The sequence below is a fragment of the Chionomys nivalis genome, chromosome 3, assembly GCF_950005125.1.
Source record: "Chionomys nivalis chromosome 3, mChiNiv1.1, whole genome shotgun sequence".
Taxonomy (NCBI): domain Eukaryota; kingdom Metazoa; phylum Chordata; class Mammalia; order Rodentia; family Cricetidae; genus Chionomys; species Chionomys nivalis.
Genome location: NC_080088.1, coordinates 124,180,226 through 124,201,766, shown reverse-complemented (window position 1 = coordinate 124,201,766; position 21,541 = coordinate 124,180,226). Strand labels below are relative to the sequence as shown.

At 47.8% G+C, this 21,541-nt stretch overlaps 1 protein-coding gene across 1 annotated transcript in view; it reads left to right on the top strand.

Annotated features, from left to right (window-relative positions):
- The window catches only part of LOC130871589 (RIMS-binding protein 2-like), a 54,625-nt gene that overhangs the window by 31,977 nt on the left and 1,107 nt on the right, over positions 1–21,541 (top strand). Inside the window, 6 exon segments of the mRNA XM_057765066.1 lie at positions 583–1,287; positions 2,650–2,767; positions 8,745–8,929; positions 9,489–9,657; positions 11,257–11,360; positions 12,742–12,813. Coding sequence (XP_057621049.1) covers positions 583–1,287; positions 2,650–2,767; positions 8,745–8,929; positions 9,489–9,657; positions 11,257–11,360; positions 12,742–12,813 — 1,353 coding nt within the window.

Below are 21,541 nucleotides of genomic sequence, written 5' to 3'. Positions count from 1 at the left end.
AGGCACCAAGTAGGCACTGGGTCTGCTGAGGCAACATTCACTAGACTACAGGTGTGCTTCAGCTAAGGGAAAGGAGGATGGCGATCAGCTGGGGCGCTAAGTGTTGGGAAGGCAACAGTCCACAAGACCAGATAGGGATACGGTGGGGCCACCTCCAGCCACACTGGGCATTCAATGGCAGCTGCCCCTGGGCTGCAGGGAGTCAGCCCCAGTGGCAGACAAATTCCCCTCACTACTCTGGAGAACCCCTCAGCATAGGAACAGGCAAGGGCCTGGGAGCATTGTTTCCTCCCATCTGGGCCACCTTCTCTCCCTCTGGCTCACCCGCATGGCGTCTGCTCCTGACGTCCCGCTGTCTCCTCTGTGTGCTGTCCCTCACCTTCTGCTCTGCACCCACCACGTGACCCATTGCTCCATCCCAGAGCTCCAGCAGGCATGCTGCAGGTCCCCCATGAGCAGAGGCTGCCTCACGCTGCGCCCCCCTGCCTCCCTGCCAAGACAAATTCTGTGTGTGTTTTCTCTCCTTCCTCTACCACCTCATATCTGGTCATACACCGCTCTCTCTCACAAGCTGTCCCCAAGGAATGCCATAAGACTAGGAGTTTGGAAGGCGCTTTCCTGGAGCAGCCCGAGTTCCCCCAACAGCCCCACCGCAGTAAGAGACTGTTCAGTATCCCCGAGGTAGCTGAGGAAGACAGGGAGCATGGCGAGCCGCTGCTCAGACAAGGCATGGGGTCCTCCAGAGCCAGGGCCTTGTTGGCTATGGATCGTGGGCCGGCGAGGTCCTGTTGGGGGCATCCAGTCCTAGAGGGTTCCTGGCTCCCTGCAGAGCACAGGGGCATCCATATGGAGGATCTCTTTCTGGAAGACAGAGGCTGTCAGTTCAGCCGCTCGGCCACCAGGAGTCCGGACAGTGGTTTGGACTGTGGCAGTGAGGAGGAAGAATCTGGGTTTAGTTTCAGGAGCACCTCGGCCAAGTGCAGTCCAGGCCCTGGTCACTGTCCATGTAGGAGAAGCCCAAGGCCCCTGCTGGCCCGGAGGCGGACGCTGACCCGACAGAGCAGCATCGAAGAGGACTTTGGGGAGCAGGTGGACCCCAGTGACATCATCAGGAGCGATGACGCCCAACTCAGCCCGGAGAGGCCCGTGCCCAGGAGGGATGGCTGGGACGAGGCCAGCGACCACAAAGATTTTCGGGGTGTCTGGAGGAAAAGCCCAGCCATGCCCGACAATAGGGCAGCTGAGCGTCTGGCACAGCCTCCTCCCCGAGTGGCAGACGGCCCTTTGGTGTGTCAAGTAACCATCCTCCCTGCGCGCTTGCCAAACCAATCCGTGCTCTCATCCTTTTGTTGGTTTTGCCTTTGGTTCGGGTTTTGGAGTGCATCCGGGGACTCTCTGGGCCGCTCTCTTTGGTTCTCCCTGCATTTTTGATTTCTTCAGTCCCATTGCTTCCCAGCTGCTTGACCATCCCGAAGGTTTTCTTGCTTTGGAGTAACAATCTCCCCCACAGAATCAGCGATGGTTACGGCTGCTTTCCTTAAAGGACAACTGAATCTAAGTTTTAATTAAGGGTTAGCTGAACTGCTGAGTATCTGGAACCCGAGAAACACACATCCCCCCACCCCCTAAAATGATCCTCAGGGGCCCACGGAGGATGGGTGGTATGATCAAAGGCTTTTTGCCCTTGTTGTTTTGGCTTTTTAAGTTTTACTTTTTCCTTTTGGCTTTCATCTATAACTGTTTAAAAACACGGAGAATAACCAGGGAAGAAACTCAGTTTTGCAAATTGTTCCCAAAGTCTTCATTACCCCCAATCTCTGTTCCCTCTGTGTCTACCACACAGTGGGGGGGGGGGTCATCTGAGGCTTCATATTTCTGTAATTGTATCCTCTCTACAACATCTGCGCCCCTGCTGTGCTCAGCTGCCATTGGGCACACAGGTGGGCCATCAACACCGCAGCAAGCCACCTTCTGAGCTTTGCACTCTTTGGGCCCTGCCTGCACCCCACGGCCTCTGTCCCATTGGCTCCTGAGTCCTGGGAACTGCTACCAACAGGCTGATTCTTACCAACCTGCTTCCCTTCAGTCAGTTCTGCCCCTTAGTCCAGATGAGAAGTCGACATCCCCAGACAGAAGGCTGGCTCGAGCTCAGGTTAACCATAGAGCACGATCAAAGCCGATAGTACAGGCACTACCTTCTGAGGGTCCAGAACCCTCCAAACCCCTTCAATCTGTGAGGGACTTTGGGAACTACAGCAGTGTATCTCTGGTACTGTGACACTTGAGGGTGGGACAGTAAAACCAGAAGACTTAACTGACATGGAGCCTGAGCTGTAAACCACAGTCAATTTGCTTCAGTGGATTTGGCTTCAGCAGCAATAACATCAACCAAAAGCTTCCTCCTATGACTCCCTTTGACTCCCAGCCCTACCAGCCCCACTGCGGTGAGTCCAGAAAGGACCCTGATGTAGAAAGCAGGCTCCTGGGCCCGGCTGGCTCCTCCCCCAGGTCACTCAGCTAACCTTTCAGTTAAAAGCTACGTTTAGTTGCCTTTAGTGCTTCTGCTTCTGATCCGGATTGATTTGGCTTTAACTCCTCTTTTCCTTCCAAGGCTGGCCAGATCTAACCACGGTGTTCTCTTGGGTCTAGATTTTAGGAAACCCCGCTTTGATGGGGCGAGGAGACCGGATGGATCACGTGAGCCGAAGGTATTCTCACAGTGGCGGAGGTCCTCAGAGGCACAGGCCGGCGATGGCTCCATCCATTGGTTAGTGGCCTGATCCCTATCATACACTCTCTGTACACCGCCTACTTAAGAACAGTTCACAGGTCACACATTAGGGCTTTTGTCCCATGACAAGTGCCTGAGAAAAACAAGAGGAAAAAGGAGAAGGGGACTCATAGTGTCAGGGTTCAGTCCACTGTGGCAGGGAGGATGGAGGAGGAGGTGGGGAGGGGAGACACAGAGGGAGTGGGGAGAGGAGAAAGAGAGAACAGAATACTCTATCTACTGGCTTGATCCTTTCCTCTCTTACGTCATCAACCCCAGTCCCTAGGATGGTGCCTCCCACATTCCCACATGGAGGACACAGTTCCTCCTGCTAAATCCTTTCTAGAGCCACTCTCAGAGACACACTCAGAGATGTGCTTTAGGAATTTCCTGGGGGGTGGGGGAGATTGAGTTGACTATAGTTGACTATATACCCCAAATATCCACATGAGCTCGTGGTGAGTGGAGTCATCTGAGGTCATAGGTCATATTGATGCAAGTCTTGGTAACACCTGGAAGCTGGAAGTGTCCCTAAGACATGTGCTCCCTTTCTTACCCACCACTGGCCCCGCCCCTTGCCATCCACCTCAGTCCTATTCTCTCCACCCACTCATGACACCTGGGCTTCCTTTTCTTACAAACCATTTGGAATTCAGTCAGTGGGACTCAAAACTGTCCTTTGGCTGTTGGTTGTCACCAACTCATGCTAAGGGTTTCTGCAGATGGGGGTGACAGTGTTGCCATTGGGATAGAGCCATGGGGACAGAAATTCTAAGAAGTGGCGTTCGTGAGGTAACAGGGATTGGGAGGATCCAATAAACCAGGGTTTTGTGCGCGTGTGCACACACACACACACACACACACACACACACCGTAGGAAAGACACAAAGCAGGAATGGCTGGGGACAATACCAGGTTCGCCATTTCAGAGTGGAAGAAAACTGCTCAGGTGACCCAAATTGGAAAGGATTCAAATCACAGTGAGCAGGAAGTACTGGAACATGATTCTTTCCCCAACCCCAAGAAGAAGCAAAACAGCAGTAGGAATCCCTTCTGGGCTTGTTCCTTCTGCAGGGAAGCATTTGCTTCTGTAGCTCTGCTCTCATCACCAGGCACCTGCTTTACCCTTAAGGATGCCATGGGATGCTGGACGTCCTCAGCTGGTGGAGTGTGACCCACCAAACCCCACCCAACCACTACCACCAAAACCTGTCTTTACTAATCCAAAAGATAGCAAGAGGTGTATGACCAGACTCAAAAAGCATGGACCCCAAGATAGCTGATCAGTGCAGGGCTCTGCTCTCCCAATCCTAGCCAGGCCAAATGTCCCTGACAAAGTGAGCAGAAAAGGGTTTGGGCTGTCTTGTTCAGTGGGACTTCGGTCCTGAGGCTTGAGAGCCAGGGCGGACCCACTCAGAGTTCAGCTCCTGCTCTGCTAGCCAAGTTGCCTGCCCAGTCTCAGTGTTATTGTTGGGCAAAGAAAGGGTGCAGGGCTGCTGGAGATGCCACATGGCCAAATAAACAGGCTTCTATGAATCCTATCTCCACCCTGCCACTCCATGCAGAGATGTCATAGGCAGGAATGGACATTTCTATGGGCACTGAGATTTATGTCATTTAAGGCATTAGAGTAGAATTCCTACTTCAGTCTCCCAGGCCAGGAACTTATTGCTATGACCACAGAAAGTCGGAGATAAAGGAAAAGAAAAGAAAAGGAAAGGTAGGGACATCCCATGCCCAGATAGATATTCAGATATCCTTGTCACTGAGAGCTGAGGACAGCCTGCCTGCACTGTCCTGTCAGATACCCTTGTCAGTAAGAGCCAGGGACAGCCTTTACTGTCTTAGTTGGGACCCTTGTCATCAAATCTTATGCAAGGTTTCTCTGGATTCTTAAGGTGAAGAACTCAAGAGGCTGCAGGCATGTGACTGGCCCCAAAGAGAGTAATGCCATGTAAAAAAGATCACACCCTCCATCCTAATACTTGAAAGAGAATGAGCCCATGGCAGCTCCCTTATCTCTTCTTAGTTCTTGGAGTCACTCAAGACCTTGTGTGAAAAATATAACTTAAACCCAGCACTTTGCACGGTGTGGAAAGACAAAGCCAAGTGCCTGTGAACAGCTCGGAAGGAAACATCCATGTGATAGGCCTATCACTCACCAAGAAGAACATAGGCAGGTGGGCCAAGGAGTAGGTGAGTAATAACCAGGGGTCAGATAACATGTTTCTCTGCTCCTCAGTTCTCTTTGCATGTTAAAACAGTAGCCATTAGGGTCTGGAGAGATGGCTCAGTGGTGAAGAGCAGTTGCTGCTCTTGCAGAAGACCTGGGTTCATTTTCCAGCACCTAAAACTGGCTGTGACTCCAGTTCCAGGGGATCTGGTGCCATCTTCTGGTCGCCGCACACACATAGTTCACATATAAAATAAAAGGTAAAATTTAAGGAAAAACATCAGTAATTAGCATTTTGGAAACCTGCCATATTCCAAAAGCATCAGTGTTTCTTTCCTAGAGGTAGTGAAGTCTGCATATCATATTTTCCTGGGCACACTCTAATAGACAGTGTAGCCGCAACTAAGAAACATATGGTGGCTATTAATATTCTGATTTCTAACACTAATATTAAGTAAACCGTGTTCTGCATGATTTAAAAACAAAGGCTTCTTAGCTCCCTGTCTAATGGCACCGGGTTCCTTAGCTGACTCTCTGTTTCAAAAGACATTTTGTTGTGCCTAATTTTTTCCTCAGTAACTTTTGACCTTTGGGTTACTCTTACTTGCCCATCAAATGCAAGGCCTGGGGGCGGGGCATCACCGCTCAGAAAGCCAGTGGTCTCACCCATCCAAGCATAATAGAATCTGTCTTACTAATCACCTTGAATGCTCCCTCATTGTTTCCCATCCTCCTGGTGGTATTGGGGAACACAGCACATCCTATGCTCACAGGAAATGCTGACAATTGAAACTAGATGGGCAAAGTCTAGCCCTTTAAAAGACAGAATCCGTCTCTGCCAAGAAAACATTGCTTATTGTAGACAACATCAGACGTTTCGGTGAGACTGATCACACATCAGCTGCAGTGGCCGCTCCTGAGCGCAGGCACTCCTGTGGACCCCGGAGGACTTACTGATGTTGTCCAGGGGAAGCTGACCATAGGCCTCCATCCTTAGGCTCACACTCAGCTCCTGACCACAGAGCCTTGCTAGCCACAGAGGTGCCACATCACTCAACCCAGGGACGCGCAAAGAACTGACAGACACCAAACGCTGGCCAAGGCCCCACTCACAAGTTCCAATCCCAGAACTGTTTCTAAGCTGAAACTTCTCCAAGCAGGTCACATGACAGGGAGCTAAGCTCCTCTTGCATACCCAGCTAGAGCCAACATGGGGCCCCTCAGCTGCTCTGCTTCTACACATCATCCTTTAAGAGTGGCTGTGGGGGTTGTCAGACTGCTGCCTGCCACAACCACAATGAAGACATTAGCAGACCAGGCTGTGTTTCAATCACAAGTTAAAAGGCATTTTGTGCTATTGTATCTTATGTTTTTACAGTTACTGAACATTATTTATAGACCCATACATACGCATCATGTTTTTAATTAAGATTTGTCTTTATCTATATTATTAGTGTTTGTCCTCCTGCGTGTCTGTGCTCCATGTACAGGGAGCCAGATACCCTGGAATTGGAGTTACAGGTTGATGGGAACCACTGTGTAGGTGCTGGAAACTGAACCCGGGCTCTCTCCAAAAGTAGCCAGTGCTCTTAACCTCTGAGCCATCTCCCCAGCCCACCAGGCATGTTGACAATACGTGAGCAAGAAAGGGAGAGATGCCAGGACAAGAAGGCAGCGGTACCAATAGTTTGTTCCCTAAGGTACAGATGGCATCGGAGAAATAAAGACAAGGGAAATCGTATGGTGGGGGGTTTCTCATTTCACTTCATTTTAAATCCGGAAGATTTTAGTTTTTTTCACTTAGATTTTCTGGCATGGGACAGGTAAACATTACACGTATTTGGGGTCTGGAAAATGGTGACTATGGAATGATGGGTGATGATCAAATGTGATGACCACATCAGTGCAGGTGTGCATCTTTGCATCATTATGGGAGCGGGGTGAAAGAAGCCACCTCCTTGGTGTTCTCTGTCCACCTATGCCGTCCCCTGAGTCCCAGGCTAGAGATAGTTGTTTGGCCAGGTTATCTCCCAAGCCTCTTTTCCTCCTGCCAATTTTGGTTCCTGATCCGTTCCCAGGATCGTTACCTGGCCGCAGACGCGGCAGGCTCTCAGCTTGTGGGTTGTGAGCCTGGTGGGTGTTGAATGACCCTTTCACAGGATCGCATGTCAGATATCCTGCACACCTACATCATGATTCCTGACAGTAGCAAAATTACAGTTAGGAAGTGGCAATGAAATAATCTTATGGTTAGAGTCACCACAACACGAGGAGCTGTGTTAAAGGGTCGCAGCATTAGGAAGGTTGAGAATCTCTGTTCTATTGTCTCCCTCTCTATGAAATGCATACCTATATACATGTGCGTGCACATGTGTGGCTGCCCCCCTTGTCCAGCAAGGATGATGCGACCATTGGAGCTCTTCTCACTGCAGTTTTATTCAGGACCTTTTGACAATTGTAAAATTTCTCTTTTCCTCTCTCTCTCTCTCCTTCTCTCTTCCTCTCTCCCAGGGCAAACCTCTCCCAGCCCTTAAGTAGGCATGGGCTACCAATCCTGGATTGCCAGGTGGGCACTACTCATAGGTCCACGCATATGCAAGCAGCTGACAATCATTGTGTGATAATAGCATAAGTCAGGCCTAGTTGATATTAGGAGTTGATTATCACAGAGAGCACTTGCTTTCGGGATCGCTGAGGGCGGGAGCCAGCACCATCAGGTGCGACTCCACGCAGCTCTCTACATTGCCATCAGGTGTGGCTTCACGCAGCTCGCTACACACATGTGCACACAATTGGCCACTGCGTTTCAGCTTCCACATTCTCAGATTTGACCAACTAGACACAGAAAGTATCTGAAGAACACTTTGACCTGCCCCAGACATACACGGACTTTTATTTCTTGTCACAACCCCATAAACTGCGGGACAGTCAAGCATCGACACTGACTTGGAAGAGCCCTGGAGCCAATGAAAGTGTCCAAGATGGGTGGGGGAGGGGATGGCTAGAGAGGTAGTTCAGTAGTTAAGAACATACACTGTTCTTCTAGTGGGTGTTTGACTTCAGAAACTGCACCAGGAAACTCATGACTGCTTGTAACTTCAGCTCTTGGAGGATCTGACTCTTCCAGCCTCTGCAGCCCCTGCACCCATATGCGCATACCTATACATAATTAAAAACAAATCCTTTGTGGGAAGGGCAAAGGTTCTAGTTGCCATCTTTTCAAGAGGCAAGATTATGGTGAAGTTCAGTGTCAGCATGAGAGGAGTCTGTAATGGGCACCTCGCAGGTATAGCACACCTCATGATGTCAAGTGACCCTCACACACTCACACACACACACCACACACGCATTAGGATCCTAAACAAATCGGAATTAGATACTCAAAAGGCATGGATTCCCTTCGGTGGAGGGTGTAACACCCAGATCTGGGAGAACGGCGCTGTCCACCATGTTGAACCCTGAGATGTGAGTGGTAAATAAACTTAGAGTTAGCCTTGTGCTCTGCTGAGGACCCAGGAAGCATCTCACGAGGGTCACACCTGCACTCTGAGGGGACCAAACACCTATTCTGGCAGAGCCACTGACCCAAGGCGTTTTTGCTCCAACGGCTTTCCTCTCACTTTGTAGCTTAGTTTGGAGTGAGGTCCTGTTCTGAAGCAATCCCCCAGTCTACCTCTGGGGGATTTCTGGCCCCAGGGTGAGCCCAAACAGACAGAGAGGAACACCCAGGGCTACCCTTTCCACAGATGCACCCCTGGCGTCACGCCGCCGTCCCTTTGCTCTGTCCCCTGCACTGTCTAGATGAATACATCCGACGAGACCACCTTTCTCCAGACTTCTATGATGAGTCAGAAACTGACCCTGGTGCTGAGGAGCTCCCGGCCCGCATCTTCGTGGCACTGTTTGACTATGATCCACTGACCATGTCCCCCAACCCTGATGCCGCTGAGGAGGAGCTTCCCTTCAAAGAAGGACAGATCATCAAGGTAGTGATGGCTGCGGTATGGTGGGACAGGCGGGACAGGCGGCCGAGACTCGCAGCGGGGATGGAGTGGTGCTTGTGCAAGCATGGGAGGGCGTGGCCTTTAGACTTAATGGGCTGATGGAGGAGATGACTTGGGACTGTGAAAGCCTGGAACATAGGCTAGGCATTGCCTCTGCTTCACCTAGGAAGAGGGTCACTGCTTTCACCTGTCTGCCTGATGGGATTGTGCACATTCCTATGCACACAGACCTGCCTGCCTAAATGTGTTCTGTGTACTTCATGTGCAATCGGAGCCTATGCTTACAGACCCTGAATTTGAAAAGCAGAGGTTTCTGTGTCCTACACCCAAACTTCAGGCAGGCACACCAACAAAGGGGAGGGGCGAGAAGGCGAGGAGCCATGGTCACTGGGCCACTAGGCCTATGACTGATGCAGGTCAAGGGTGGGCTTTGAAATGTGTGTTCTAAGCAGTTTGGGCTTGAGGTGCCTCTGCTGTTGGTGGGGCTAACATATGGCTGAGCCAGTCTATCAAAATGCTCTGCTGTCCCCAACGGCTCCAGGTATATGGAGACAAAGACGCAGATGGCTTCTACCGTGGGGAGACCTGCGCCCAGCTCGGCCTCATTCCCTGTAACATGGTCTCCGAGATCCGTGAGGATGATGAGGAGATGATGGACCAGCTGCTGAGACAAGGCTTCCGCCCTCTGAACACACCTGTGGATAAAATAGGTGCGCACAATCCCTTAGGCTCGGCTGTACTTACATTTAGAGCAGCCCATAGTGGGGTGTATGGGGGGAGCCTCAACCCCCAGAAGCACAGGCCGCACAGAACCTCTGAGTGTCCAATTCTTGGGGGAGGAATTTACTACTCCCTCCCTTCTTGTTGGGTAGAACTCACTCTGCAAGCCAGCACTGCACTCCACCTGCACGCTTTAGGAGTGTTTACCACGTCCTAGTATTTGTGCACACACAATGCACACACATACACGTGCACACACACACACAGTGCACACACACGCGCGCGTGCACACACACACACGAAAGTGTCTGATGGGTGAAGTGCTGCTAAAAGGCTTCGTTTTCTGTTCTGGGTTTTTTTTTCTGTTGTAATAAAACATTACGAGCAAAGATGACCTGGGGAGGAAAGGGTTTATTTCACCTTATGGTCCACAGCACAGTGCTGAGGAAAGGTAGAGCGGGATCTGAGGCACAGACCAGAACCTGCTGCCTTTACAACCTAGCACCCAGGGGTGTCACCGCCCACAGAGGGCTGTCCCCACCCGTACATTAATCATCAATAAAAACAGATCCCCCCCCCAGACTTGCTCACAGGCCAATCTGGTGGAGGCAAATCCTCAGTTGAGGCTCCCCCTCCCCAGTGTACAGATACACTAATAAAAGGCTGTAGGGCTCTCTGGAGAAGGATGGGAGGAAGGCTGACAGTAAAACCCATCGGTGCTGTAACGTGGCTCTTCCTCATGGGGTCTGCCTCCCCTTTATTCAGGGGGCTTTGGATCTGTAATTAGCTTAAGTCTGGAAACTCACTGATGGGCTGTGATTCTCTGCTAGTATGATCCGATATAGCCTTTCTTTCATTTGTTCTAGAGTTTCTCTGCTATACAGATCAAGCAGTACCTGGGTAGGCGTATCTGTTTTGTTCTAAGAAACACCATGATTAATGAGCCTGTCCCCAAAGCCAGGCCATTGTAGGCGTTGTTTTGCCGGTGCTGTCCATCATGGTAACTATGCTCACCTTGCTTTGGTGAGATGATGCTGCCACCTGGCCATGCTACTCTGGGTGACTCAAAGACATCACCCCCAGCATATGTGATGACTCGCCAAAACTGTACCGAGTTCCTGCACACCCAGCAGCTAGCTGGTTTCACCAAGAGCTGTGTTCTCTAGCAGTTATTCACAGCTTTAGAAGCTTGGGGTGGGGCCTTGTGAGCCTTGTAAGCTTCCGAGTGTGCTGAGCCATCCAAGTTTCCTTAGCTTTATTAAGAGCCTCCATCTTCCTTGTAGGAGGGAAGGTTTCAGTTCAAGGGGTAGCTGTGGCTTTTTTCCAAAGCAATGGTCAGAGCCTCATGGTGCCTACTAGGCTTTCCCAAGTCGTAGCCACCTGGTGCCTCAGACCACTTGCACTCACTTTGGGAGGAGGTCCCCTACCTCATGGAGCCCCCATGGCATGGTAGTCCCAAGGGGGAATGCCACTGTGAAGGTAAACACTGGAGGCTGAGACCATTTTCCCAAGCCAGGGACATTAACAGCTTACACACACCCTTTGGGCACTGAGTGGCCTCTTCACAACTAGATCTTCTGGTTTTGCAGAGAGAAGCAGAAGAGGTGGCCGGGGTCACTCTGTGCCCACACGAAGAATGGTGGCTCTTTACGACTATGACCCAAGGGAAAGCTCCCCCAATGTGGATGTTGAGGTACCAGCCCAGAGGTCTTTCACACTGCTCTGGACCTGCTCCTAATGCCTTCCTGGCTAAGCCTCTCGTGGGTGCCACACTTGGTCCATCTGCGTTTAGGTCATGTTCTTCCCTGAGCATTGTAGAGAGGGAGACCGGGTGGCAAGCCGCGTCAGAGATGGCAGTCTCATTCTCTGGCTCACAGACAGCTTCAGAAAACACAGGTCCATGTTTTCAGTTACCTGTGGGCAGCCGAGGTCCAAGGATGCCAGTGGAAACTCCAGAAATCAACGATGAGAGAGCAAATGACCATTCTTAGCCACACCCACAAACTCTCCCGCTGCATTCCACCCAGCTGGGAATCACCCTGATCCAGCGTAGTGCACGAGTCTGCTGCTGAGAATGCAGACGTGCTAGCCTTATCTAGGGTATTCTTGCGCATTGTGTTCTAAGTTCCTACCCATCTATTAGGGTGTCTAGTTTACAAACTGTGTCATGGAGATGTATGCCAAAAATACACGTATGGTATATCACAAGTGTTTGATGTCATGAGGACAGTTAGAGTGGCAAATTCTTGTCCCTGTGGCTCAAGTCTCCCTGCATAACTATACAAGAGCGACCTATGACCCACATTCATGGCAATATGGAGTCCCTTTTAGCAGAGAAACCAACGTCACTGTGGCTGATGATCCCTCATGTGCATATGAAAGATGAGAGGGAGGGCGGGTGTTCTGGGTGCCTGGGACGGCCGGGCACCCCATGGCATAAAAGCAGAACATGATCAGAAATAAGGAAAAAAAAAGAGTTGCCCACCCCTAAACCAGATTGATCTGAATTCCTGCCCACAGCTTTTTTTTTGCTGGCTGGGAAACCTAATCACTTCCCTCTTATTAGAGACAGCCACACTTGTAGTCATCCCCAGCTAGCTTTCTGTTTCTCCCTTCTTCCGGGCTCTATGACCATAGTCCAAAGGGTCTAAGGACAGTTTGACTCCTGAATACGTTCTCTGCTCTCCCCAGACTGGGACCTGACACTGAACAGATGGGTGTTGAACTGATGGTGGGGCTGGGCGATTTTCTTGGTGCTGAGAGGTTGTTTCCCAATGGTCCTCATTCTCCAGTCTTCCAGGTGTGTGGATTTACCACGTGACTAGAGTTCCTGTGCATTACCAGGAGGTGGCGATGGCTTTTAATCTACACGTTTCTCTTAGGTTTACTTAGAACAGATGCCCCCCCTCCCCCAGCTTTGAGCAGATAACCTCCCTCCCCGTCCCCTCAGCTTTGCACCCTACATCCTATCTTAGGTGAAAGACAGGTTAATTCCCAAAGAATAGGAAGAATCCAGGGCCTTGTAGAATGCCTGTGTTACAACATTCTCTTAGCTCTGTCTTCTGTCTTTGCAGGCAGAACTTCCGTTTTGCACAGGAGACATTATTACTGTTTTTGGTGAAATCGATGAAGATGGGTTTTATTATGTAAGTTTTTGGAACATGGAGAAATGCTGTTCATTTTATCCCAAGCCCTGGTTTTCTCTCTCTTAAAGTAGCACATAAGCTGCGATCTGTATATATCACATTCTGAAGCATTTGCCTGGTTTGCTGCCTCTCTGAGCTGAGTTTTCTTTTGTATATAATACGGAAATCTGGGGGCCAAAGTGACACATGGCTACGAGCCTGGGACATGGGGGGCTGAGACATGAGGATTGTAAGTTCAAGGCAAGCCTGAGCTATATAGCTATATAGCTAGATCCTGTCTCAAAAACAGAAAAGGAGAGAAAGGAGGAAGGATAGGGAGGGAGGGCAGGCAAGGGGAAAAAGAAGAGGAGGAGGGAGGGTGGAATGAAGAGGGAGAAGGAGGGAGGGAGGGAAGGAAGTTAGCACTGTGGTCTCTTGCTATTCTCTACTAGTTATAGTATTTTCTGTGTCTACAAACCATAGACAAAGCAAGCACAAAATTGCCACCATCCATCCAAACATTTACAAAACAATCTGATTTCCTAGGTTATTTATGGCCTGGGTGGTGGAGTTTCTCTCATGGAGAATAGGATGTAAAAAAACAAAACAAACAGGTGGACCAGCCCCAGCTTCCCCCACCTCCCCTCCCACAGCCAAACCCTCAAGTGGACCAGCCCTGGCGTCACCCACAGCCCAACACCAGAGAGTCACTCTTCCTGCTCAGTCCTCTTCTACGGCTGAGTAAAGGAGGCCATACACAGGGTGGGCTTGACTTCGTGCGTCTGTGTCTAGCTGTCCTCTGCATATCCCCCACCCCTGTGACTACTCTCTGTGGTTGCCTCCCATGGCCACCCCCTCTTGGGAGTCCTGCTTTCTCCATACAGTGGTGGATGCTCCCAGAGATCCCCTCTCCACAGCCTCAGGCACGCAGGGTTTTAGAGGTCCGATTCTCTGAGCTGCCGAGATTTCACAGCAGGTTTTAGTGGGGTAGCCACACTGCCGTGCAGATTTTTGGTGAGCTTTTGACACCCCCATGTGGGTTTTGGTGGGATAGCCACACCTCCTTGCACAGAGTGACAATGTCTTTCTATAGGCCACACAGTCTACTGGTTAACTTTTCTTTTTTTTTTTTTTTCTTTTTTTTCTTTTTTTCTTTTTTTTTTTTTATTCTTTTTTAATTAAAATTTCCACCTGCTCCCCGTTTCCCATTTCCCTCCCCTCCTCCCAAATATTGCCCCTCCCCCCACTTCCCTCCCCCTATCCCCACTCCTCTTCTCCTCCCCCCACTCCATTCCCCCTCCCTCTCGATACTGAAGAGCAGTCTAAATTCCCTGTCCTGCGGGAAGACCAAGGTCCTTCTATCTACGTCCAGAAAGGTGAGCGTCCAAACAGGCTAAGCTCCCACAAAGCCAGTTCATGTATTAGGATCAAAACCTAGTGCCATTGTCCTTGGCTTCTCATCAGTCTTCATTAACTTTTCATTTGGAGCAGTGTTGGTCTATGAATTTGTATGAGGTCACAGTGCATTGTCTTCATGAATGGTGTGTAGGAGGCGGCTCACCGCGGTGAGCTACCCTTCCTTCTTCAGTTCTGTGCCTGTTTCTCACGTGCTAACTTGTGGCTATGTTTCGTTTTCTCCTGAGTTAGAACCTTATAAAGATCGTTCCTAAAGTGACCTGTCCTGTGCCGGAAGAGCTGGCTCAGAGCGTTAAGCTTCTCTTGCAGAAGACCCAAGTTTGGTTCTAACTCCCCGTGCCTGGTGGCTCACAACTGTTTATAACTCCAGCTCCCTCTTCTACCCCTCCTCCATATGCACACTCGTTACATACACTCACACAAACACACACATAAACGGACACAAATGGAAGAAAAGCAATTTTTTTTAAAGAAAGCTGCCCTCTTAAATATCTCATCCCTACCATATATGCTAAATTTAACTGGTATGGAGGATTGCATAGACTGAAGCTCTTGGGTCTGCTCTTTCCATCTCTGTATTTTTATAATATGGTTATAATCAGGGTTTTATAATATATTCAGTGAGCCTTGGCTCTACAGCAGACCCTCATTCCTCTGTTTAGAGAAAGTCTATGCCATATTTAGGTTAGGCTCAGGGGAAACCGTCATGTCTGACAGGGAATATACTTCCTGTTGTCTAACAAGAGAGTCAGAAATTTATTTTTATTCCCTTTTTATGGGTCTTTAAATTATTAAGGATTTATGGATCTTACTGTATTCTCTACCCTTGAGCCACTCGCCCAGGCTTTAGCTTACTTTTTCAGTTTGAAAATGTAAGACACAGGGAGACACCCTGTGTCATCCAGGCTGGCCTCCTGAGTGGCTGGGTCCCAGACCTGCACCTGTAGGCCTGGCTGCACAGAATCTTCTTGGGATGTGTGTGGTCTCCATGAACTACTGTCATGAGTGCACGTCTGTAGTCATCAGCTGATTCTCGAGTGCTCCAGATGATGACTGTTTAGTCTCTGACGTTGACAGCTGTCACCTCCATTTGCTGTCTTACTGTCATAACAATGCTGGGAAACATGTCTGGGGTAGCTGGCCTGTGGCTTGCTGCAGACTTCAGTAGCAGATGTGTCTGCACAGGGTAGGCTTCCTTTTTCATGATTTAGCTTACTAAATTCTTTTTATCATGAACCAAGCCATTGACTGTGGGATATGTACGCACATAGATGAAAATGCGTGTAAGCACGCACACACACATACTGAACGGGCTTGTTTTCCTAATTTTTTTCTTAGCACACTTATTACTGTATGGGATGGTTACTAATTTTTGTATTTTAATTTGCATTCTGTCATTCTTCTAGTGATCCTTATCAACTGTAGGCAGTTTCCTGTTGGAGTCCTGGGATCTCACACATAGGATCATGACCTCTGCAAACAGAGACAGATACTCTGACCTCTTCCACTCCAATATCTCGGCTTCTATTGTCTCATTGCTCTAAGACTTTCAACGCCATATGGAATGGAGAAATGAACACCCTTGCCTTGTTCCTGGCTTTAGTGAAAATGCTTTCAAGTTTTTCCCACTTAATACAATGCTGGCTGTAGGTTTGTCATGTATAGGTTTTATTATGTTGAGACATTTGTCTTTTATTTTGGGTGTCTTCAGGACTTAACATGTAGGATAGTATATATTGTCAAAAGCTTTTTCTCCATCTTTTGAGATAACCATGTGATTTTTCTCCTTGATGATACCTACTTAAAATTTTTGTTGATTTACATATATTGAAGTCTCTGCATCTCTAGAACAAACCCAACTTGGTCACGGTCAATGATCTTTATTAGCCCATTGGTTACGGAATATATATGTGCATATATATGTGTGTGTGCATACATATATACATGCATATATATATATACTAAATGGGCTTGTTTTTTCTGATTTCCTTCTTCATACACTCATTAGCATATAAGAAGGGTCTTGGATTTGGTTTGCAGATATTTTGTTGAGAATGTTAGCATTTGTATTCATCAGAGAAACTGGTCTGCAATTTTCTTTTGCATTGCATATTTTTCTGCTTTTGGTATCTCAGTCATACTAGCTTTGTTAAAAGACCTTGGTAATGTTCCTTTTATATTTTATGGAGTAATTTGAGAAATGTTGGTCTTACTCTCCTTTGAAGGTCTGATAAAATTCACCAGGAATCCACGTGGGCCTGAACTTTAATCACTGCTTCAGTCTCGCTGACTCTTATGGATCTAATTAAACGTTATCTCATTTTGGTTTACTTTGGTGGGTCACGATGCATCTAGAAATACATCCATTTCTTTTAGATTTTTCAGTTTATTGGCATGTATGTTTTTCAAGGTAATACACAATGATCTTCTGAAGCTTGTCAGTATCTGTTGTGATGGTTCACTTTTCATCTCCAGGTTGGGTCTTTCCTTGCTTTCTGTTGGTTAGTTTGGCTAAAGGTTTGTCAATCTTGTTTCATTCTTCAAAGAGCCAACTTTCATTGATTCTTTGTATCTTTTTCCATTTTATTAATTGCTCCCCTGATCTAATTATTTCTTTCCATTTACTGATTTGGCATGCTCCTTTTCTGGAGTTTTCAGGTGTCTTGTTAAGATAGTTACTCAAAATCTTCAATTTCTTGACGTAGGCATAAATGTAGCTGTAAACTGCCCTGCTAGGACTGCCTTCACTATATCCCAGAGCTGTTGGTATGTTATGTTTTCACCTGACTCCAGGGGTGTTTTTATTTCCATTTTGATTCCTCTTTCATCATTCAATTGTGTTGTCTAATCTCCAGGAGTTTGTATATGCTCTAGGGTTTCTCTTGCTGTTGACCTGCATGGTCTTATTCCACAGTGACCAGAGAGGATATACAAGGAATATTTTAGTTTTCCTGTGGTAAGTTTTGCATTGTGTAATATATGATCTCTTTTATACAAAGTTCCATGGTCTTCTAAGAACAATATGCATTCTACAGTGGTTGGGTGGAATGTTCTATAGATGTCAGTCAAATCCATTTGATCTATGGGGTCATGTAATTCAGATAGTTTTCCTTCAGAATGCCCGATTGCCCACTGTTATTGTGCTGGGGTTACTGTGTGACACTTAACAGCACTTGTTTATGAACTTGGATGCTCCTGTGTTCAGGCATGTGTGAATGGCAATGTCCTCATGAGGGACTGCTCCCCTTAATATAAAGTCCCCTTTACTATCTTATTAGTTTGGTTTCACATCTATTTTGTCAGATGTTAGAACAGCTTTGTTTCCTCGTTCCCATTTGCTTGGACCACCCTTTCTGTCCTAAGGCAGTGTTGGCCTTTTTTGGTGAGGTGCATTTGTTTTCTGAGGCTTCATGTGTTGTTAATGCAATCTACTAGTCCATGTCTTTTGAATGGATTCTAACGGTCTCATTTCTTCAGGATTATTATTGAAAGTTGTCTTTTTATTCCGGCTACTTTGTTGGTTTTGTAGTGCTTGGGTTTTCCTTCCCTTATTGCAGTATGGTTTGCTCTTCTTTTTAGAGTCTTGTGGTGGATTTGGTTTTCTCTTCGGTCTGAAGGATTCCTTCAAATATTATCTGTAGGGTTGGCTTAATGGTCACAAATTCCTTCAGTCTCTTTACTGGGGAAAGTTTCAACTCTATGGCAGATCCCACTGCTGTGTATGAGTCCAGTTTGCTGAGTTGTCTTTCAAAACCGGAAGTGCATTTTCTACACCATCCTGATTCTAAAGCGTCAGTTGCCAGGTCTGCTATTACTCTGGTGGGGCTGCTGCTATTTGTGACTTAGTGTTTCTCTTGAATATCCTCTTTTTGTTCTGTGTACTTAGTATTTTGATTAAAACATGACGAAGGGAGGTTCTCTGGTCTATGTCATCTGGATGGGCCTCTCTCCCTAACTCTGGAGAACTGTTAGTCTTGAATATGTTTTCTGTGCCTGTAGAACCAGATTCTTTCCCTCATGTGTCTATAATCCAAAGGTTTGGTTTCTTTAGAGTGTTGTTTATGTCTTAAAACTCCCACTTGGAATAGATGGTGTCAGTATTTTATCACTGCCCTTGCTGGATCATTCTGTTCCTTCCACCTTGTCTTCAGGCTTGGGCATTCAATTCTCTCCTTGATCTATGATATCATTGAGACTTTCCATGGACTTGGTTTTTCTTTTTTTTTTTTTTTCATTTCTGGTACGTCAGACTAGGTTTTCCTCAGCATCTCTTTGTTGAATCCCTTTTCACACTGTTTAATCGTCTTCCTTATTTCCTCTGTTTTGGGTTTTGAACATCCTTATGATCATGATATTGAGTTCTGTGACTGGAATTTCATTTAACCCACTCCCATTAGATGCCGCTGCTACAGGATTGGTAATTTTTGGAGGGGTTCTGCGTCTTCATTTTTCAGGTTTATGTCACTGCGATGGGATTTATATATCTTATTTTTGCTGCTTGGTTCTTTAAAATTTGCTATTTTCGTTCAGTTGCTATATTTTTAACATACAAGATTGGTACAGTTGTGTAGTTGATAAAATAACACCTCGGTCCAGGAGCTCTGAGCGCTTGGGTAGGCTCTGCATTCTTCCCTGGGTAGCATGTTAACTGCTGACTATTGCCACCCAGTTTTTAGACTCTCCAGTTAACAGGGGCCCTTGAGACATCAGCAACTGTTGGAAGACAACCAAGGACAGTATGGCGTGCACATGGACTCATTTAATGAGATTGGGAGTGGGCAGTGTTGTGGGAAGGAAAATAAGTTGACTTTGAAAAGAACAAATGAGATGGATAAGGTGGTGAGAGGGAGAAGCTGACATACTGTTAGGGCTCACAGATCTAGAGTGTCAGATCTGAGAAGTAAAAAGGAGAGAAGAAATGTAGGAAGGGGAGAGTATGAGGCATGGCTGAGCAATATAGTTAAAAATAGTAAACTTGGGGGCTGGAGAGATGGCTCAGAGGTTAAGAGCACTGCCTGCTCTTCCAAAGGTCCTTCAATTCCCAGCAACCATACGGTGGCTCTCAACCATCTGTAATGGGGTCTGGTGCCCTCTTCTGGAATGCAGGCATGCACACAGATGGAAGATTGTATACATAATAAATATTTAAAAAATAGTAAACTTGGGTAGTGGGGATGTAAAATAAACACTTCAGATAATGAGCAGTACACAAACAAAAGCAACGCTATGAATCTATGTATGTGAGCTTACAAGTTATATAATAGGAAATAACAGAACATTTACAGTTTGACTTGGCTGGCATAGTTGTGCTGAGTTGAAAGGGGGAAGTTCTCAAATCCCTATGGCCCTAGAAGGCTTCTGTTGCCATGTGCAGGAGGGACCAATGGGAGCCATTGACCTCTGCAGCTTCAGTCTTCTGGTTAAGGAATGGGAGGCTCTAAGTCCTTTCTTGGTAGTTATCTTGGACCCCTGGACCCCCTGTAGGTGGCGTGTATTCAGGGGGCAGCTTTCTACTTGCAGGTTGATTGGCAGGCCCGCTGGTGTAAAGAGGGCTTCCAGCTGAGCCCTGCTTCCCTGCAGGGATCTCCCCAGCAGACCTTGTCTCTTCCTTCCCAGAGAGCACACTGAGCACTCGCTCTTTTCTTTTGTCGGATTTTGGTGGTAAGACTTCCAGCCTAGCGGCTTACCCAGAAATCCTTGAAAAATTTTTTTACAGCACCGGGTTCAATTCGCCATGCCACGGATGTGTCGGAACGGGGTTTTCCTCTCAAGTCTGAATATGCCGTGGCAAGCATGTGTCCTCTTTTGTTGATCCATTTATCCAGAGGTAGACACGTTAGTTGCACTTGGCTTTTGACTGGTGCAGACAATGGAGGCATAAACGTACGTGTGGCTGAGACCTGGATCCATCTCCAGTTTTTGAGGTGCAGACTGTGAGGTCACACCGTAGCGTTGTAGTTTCTGGAGGACCCACCACGCTGTGCCGCACAGCAGCTCCACCACTGGACTCCCATCAGTGCTACGGGAGGGTCCATGTCTTCGCCAGTATCTGTCTTCTGGTTTGAGGAGCTGCCGGGAAGTTCTTGACCATATTCATCCTGATGGTGTAAGATTCACATATTTTTTACTTTTTATATTGGCAGGGATGGGGTGGGTGGTAGGTGCCGTGTGAAGGTCAGAGACAAGTTGATGGAATTCTCCTTCCACCCAGTGGGTCTAGGGACTGAACCCTGGTTGTCAGGCTGATGGCAGGCACCTTACCTGCTGACCCACCCTGTAGTGTAATCTGTGTTTGCCCTGTGGCCTGTAGTGATCTTCCCAAATCTTTTTTGGCCATTTGTCTATTCATCTGAAGAAATGCCTATTTTAAACGTCTTTTGTTTGGCTGTTTCTTTGCATACTGTGGTTATTAGCCTCTGGTGGAAAGACCATTTATAACTATATATCCCTCCCTTGGGTCCATCATTACACTTCTGGTTGTGCACTGTGAGGCTTGCAAGTTCTGTTTGATGTGGGCTAATTCGTGTCCTAGACCATCAATGAAGAAACGTAACCCCATGTTGTCAGGACCAGCCAGGATTGCTGCTTTGTTTTGGAGCCAGGACTACGCTGTTTTCCTCAGGCTGGTCTCAAGCAGTCCTCCTGCGACATCAGCCTCCTACATAGCTGGGATTACAGGCGGGAGGCGCAGTCCCAGCCAACTTTGAACTTGGTTTGAGTATTTGCAGGCAGGGTGGTGTTAGAAGTCCTGAGGATGGAGCAGTGTGGCTGCTGAGGGAGCTGCATTTGCGGGACTCCACCTTAACCCGGTATTTGTGCAGATGTATGAACACAGCTGCAGGAGTTTCTGCCACCCTGAAGCAGAGGTCTGCAGGCGTGAACACTTTATCTTTGCCTTGTTGGGTCAAGATTTACAGTAATGACACATTCCTGTATAAGAAGGAAAACCACAGGGTTTTTTGACATGAGCTGGTCTGACCTTCTTTGCTCTTTTGGATCCTTGGCTCCCATATTTGTCAAGGAATAGCAGTAGCTGGGGTCACTGCCGTCACAAGCTGCTGTCTTTACACCCTCATCCATTTTGATTTTGATATAGGATCTTGTCAAGTTGCCAAGGCTGGCCTTGAACTCCTTCAGTCTCCCAGGCTGGCTCGGTGGAATGCAGACACCAGGCAAGTGCTTCACCACTGAGCTGTACTCCAGCCCTAGAGGACGTTGGGCTTGAGAATTAAGGAGTGGCTCCAAGTAGAGTTGAATCTTTAGAATCTGTACCTCAATCCTAAACAAGAGCTGCACTTGACAGGCCAGAAGAAGACTTGTAGAGAACTGGAGT